At 42.1% G+C, this 4,158-nt stretch overlaps 1 protein-coding gene across 1 annotated transcript in view; it reads right to left on the reverse strand.

Moving 5' to 3' along the window:
* Window positions 1–744: 744 nt before the first annotated feature.
* Window positions 745–4,158, reverse strand: part of LOC118432310 (guanine nucleotide exchange C9orf72-like) — an 11,259-nt gene continuing 7,845 nt past the window's right edge. The window contains exons 7-9 of the mRNA XM_035843850.1: window positions 4,097–4,154; window positions 2,549–2,658; window positions 745–2,199 (exon numbers count right to left, since the gene is read on the reverse strand). Of these exons, the coding sequence (XP_035699743.1) occupies window positions 2,007–2,199; window positions 2,549–2,658; window positions 4,097–4,154 (361 nt within the window). The 3' untranslated portion in view covers window positions 745–2,006. The remainder of the gene's footprint in view (window positions 2,200–2,548; window positions 2,659–4,096; window positions 4,155–4,158) is intronic.

Below are 4,158 nucleotides of genomic sequence, written 5' to 3' on the forward strand. Positions count from 1 at the left end.
GCTAGATCAGTGCCAACAGCAAACCTACGTAATCTGCATTATTGTGAGAAACAAAGAATAGAAATATTCATTCCTGGTTCACACTTCTGCTCATGTTTCTACGTGGATAGTGTTCATTACCAAGGACGGGTCATGTTTGTGCGTAGATAGTGTTCAGTACCAGGGGCAGGTCATGTTTGTGTGTGGATAGTGTTCAGCACCAGAGACAGGTCATGTTTGTGTGTGGATAGTGTTCAGTACAAGTGTGTGGATAGCGTTCAGTACCAGGGACAGGTAATGTTTGTGTGTGGATAGTGTTCAGCACCAGAGACAGGTCATGTTTGTGTGTGGATAGTGTTCAGCACCAGAGGCAGGTCATGTTTGTGTGTGGATAGTGTTCAGTACAAGTGTGTGGATAGCGTTCAGTACCAGGGACAGGTAATGTTTGTGTGTGGATAGTGTTCAGCACCAGAGACAGGTCATGTCTGTGTGTGGATAGTGTTCAGCACCAGAGACAGGTCATGTTTGTGTGTGGATAGTTTTCAGCACCAAGGACAGGTCATGTTTGTGTGTGGATAGTGTTCAGTACCAGGGGCAGGGCATGTTTGTGTGTGGATAGTTTTCAGCACCAAGGACAGGTCATGTTTGTGTGTGGATAGTGTTCAGTACCAGGGGCAGATCATGTTTGTGTGTGGATAGTGTCCAGTACCAAAGACAAGTCATGTTTGTGTGTGGATAGTGTTCAGTACCAGGGACAGGCCATAATTTTCATAAATTGCATTTTATTGTATACATTTCTGCAAAAGATACTTGATACTAAATCTAATGGAAATCCATTGTGTTCCTATGTTCTGTTATGCTCCATGGAAGATTTTGACAGAAACGCCCCAGCAGTTCCGGCGCCAAACATACATCGCTTCTTCCCTACATCATAGGAATAAAGCTGAAACATTACAATTATGATGCCGGCTTTATAGACTGACAAAGAGTGTCTTTGAGTTGCTCTGTACTGTGAATGGCTGAGTGGTATAAGAAGTTGTAGACTCCTGATTTTGTTTTCTTTGCCACTGGCAGGACTGTAAAAAAAAAATGTTGATTCAATGCTCTGACCTTTCGGAAATAGGAATTGTGATGAACCATGACACTGATAGATTCCAAGTTCCCGCCACTTCTGGTTCACTCCTGACATCATCACACACTCTTGGAAAAAGTCAGCACAGTGAATCCGACATCTGACTGAAGGATGACAAAATTCATGGTGAGCATTTTTCTTTCCTTTGAAATAAAGCTGAAACTGTACAATAATTATGTTGCCAGTTTTATAGACTGACAAGAGTGTCTCTGAGTTGTTCCGTACTGTGCATGGCTGAGTGGTACCAGAAGTTGTAGACTCCTGTCTGTTTGTTGTTTTTCTTACTGCCACTGCCAGGACTGTACAGAAGTCACTTCAGTGCTCTGAATTTTCAGAAATGATAAGTGTGAGGAACAGTGACAGTGGTAGATTGCGTCTTCTCACCACTTTTGATTCACTCTTGACATCATCACACACTCAGGGAAAGTCAGCGCAGTGAATCAGAAATCTTAGAAAAGTTGGCGAGATTGATAAAAATCTATCGTGACTGTGAGCATTTGTCTTTGTGTTGGATAAAAAAAGTGAAACATTTATAATGCCAGCTTTATAGACTGACAAGAGTGTCTCTGAGTTGATCCGTACTGCGCATTGCTGAGTGGTACCAGTAGTTGTAGACTCTGGCCTTCATTTTCTTGGCCACGGCTAGGACCGTACAGAAGTCTCTTCAGTGCTCTGACCTTTCGGAAAGAGGCAGTGTGATGAACCGTAACAGTGGTAGATTCCAAGTTCCTGCCACTTTTGATTCACTCTTGACATCATCACACACTCTTGGATAAAGTCAGCGCAGTGAATCCGACATCTGACTGAAGGTTCACAAGATTGAAAATTCATAGTAACCATTTGTCTTTGTGTTGGATAAGGATAATTTATAATGAAAACAATTATGATGCCTGCTTCATAGACTGACAAGAGTGTCTCTGAGTTGTTCGGTACTGTGCATAGCTGAGTGGTACCAGAAGTTGTAGACTCCGGCCTTCATTTTCTCGGCCACGGCGAGGACCGTACAGAAGTCGCCCTCCAGTTTGAGTGACAGGTCGTTCCTGATCCTCTTCAGACTGGAAATCTTCAGAGGCTGCTGCCCTCTCTCCCTGCAAAGGCAGAGGGAAATGCAATGCTTGCCAACAACTGTTTGCTATTACTGTAAATGCAGAAACTTTTGCGGTAGTTTAATGTTCGCGACTTTTAAAACCACTGCAAACATTTTTCCATTGCAGCAAGATACTACAGTGCATGGCGCTACGGCAAACTTAAAACCACTGCCAAAAGTCCTTTTTCACGTTACTGGGAAATTAAATCCCCGCGAACTTAGATGCATTTACAGTATTCTAAAACGTAATTTTATCTGAGACGGTACTGTGCATCAGTGGCCCCCGCCAAAAGTTCTACATAGTTTTTTTATGTGGTACCGGATGTGCTCTCGAAACCAGGTTCACTTACGTCTCTGTTTCCAGGTACTTGATGAGGGCGAGGGCCTTTCGCTCCAACATACGACAGAAGTTCTCGATGTACGCCTCACGTACGCCACAGGATGGGTGGAGCTGGAACACCTGGGAAATAAAGGAACACATACATGAGTGAAACGCCTAAAAAATAACAGAACACATACATGGGTGGAACATATATGAGTGGTACACCTGAGCGATAAAGGAACACATACATGAGTGGCAAACCTGGGAGATAAAGAAATGCACACATGGGTAGAACACCTGGGAAATAAAAGAACACATACATGGGTGGAACATATATGAGTGGAACACCTGAGAGATAAAGGAACACATACATGAGTGGCAAACCTGGGAGATAAAGAAATGCACACATGGATAGAACACCTGGGAAATAAAAGAACACATACATGGGTGGAACATATATGAGTGGAACACCTGAGAGATAAAGGAACACATACATGAGTGGCAAACCTGGGAGATAAAGAAATGCACACATGGGTAGAACACCTGAGAGATAACAGAACACATACATGGGTTGAACATATATTTATATGAGTGGTACACCTGAGCGATAAAGGAACACATACATGAGTGGCAAACCTGGGAGATAAAGAAATGCACACATGGGTAGAACACCTGGGAAATAAAAGAACACATACATGGGTGGAACATATATGAGTGGTACACCTGAGCGATAAAGGAACACATACATGAGTGGCAAACCTGGGAGATAAAGAAATGCACACATGGGTAGAACACCTGGGAAATAAAAGTACACATACATGGGTGGAACATATATGAGTGGTACGCCTAAGCAATAAAGGAACACATACATGAGTGGCAAACCTGGGAGATAAAGAAATGCACACATGGGTAGAACACCTGGGAAATAAAAGAACACATACATGGGTGGAACATATATGAGTGGTACGCCTAACCGATAAAGGAACACATACATGAGTGGCAAACTAGGAAAATAAAGATACACATGGGTAGAACACCTGAGAGATAACAGAACACATACGTGGGTGAAACATACATGTATATGAGTGGAACACCTGAGAGATAAAGGGACGCATACATGAGTGGCAAACTTGGAAGATAAAGATACACATGGGTGGAACACCTGAGAGACAATAGAACACAAACATGGGTGGAACATATATAAGTGGAACACCTGAGAGATAAAGGAACACATACAAAGATGGTTTGACACACCTGGATAAAAGAACACATACTAATGGATATGGAGCACTTTTTAGGGAACACATATGTGAGTGCAAATGGAACACTTGGGAGATACATGTAAAGATCAACAAACATATGTGAGAATGTTTACTCTATTTCTACAATCGTATACAAGTATAACAGTGCCTAGCCTTATGACTAATGATGCATTCTACACTGTGTTTTCCATGTTTAATTCGCCTAGAAATCCTATTATTTTTCAGCATAAGTCTTATTTTTGGATCACTTGTATCACCGCTGAAAACAAAACATGAGAGAAAACCAAAGTATGATGCATGAAACAATTGCTTACCTCTGCCAGAAATGTTTGAACAAAGGACTCATCTGTATCCACAAGCTCAAATACACTCCTGG

This window comes from Branchiostoma floridae, chromosome 15 (assembly GCF_000003815.2).
Source record: "Branchiostoma floridae strain S238N-H82 chromosome 15, Bfl_VNyyK, whole genome shotgun sequence".
Taxonomy (NCBI): Eukaryota; Metazoa; Chordata; class Leptocardii; order Amphioxiformes; family Branchiostomatidae; genus Branchiostoma; species Branchiostoma floridae.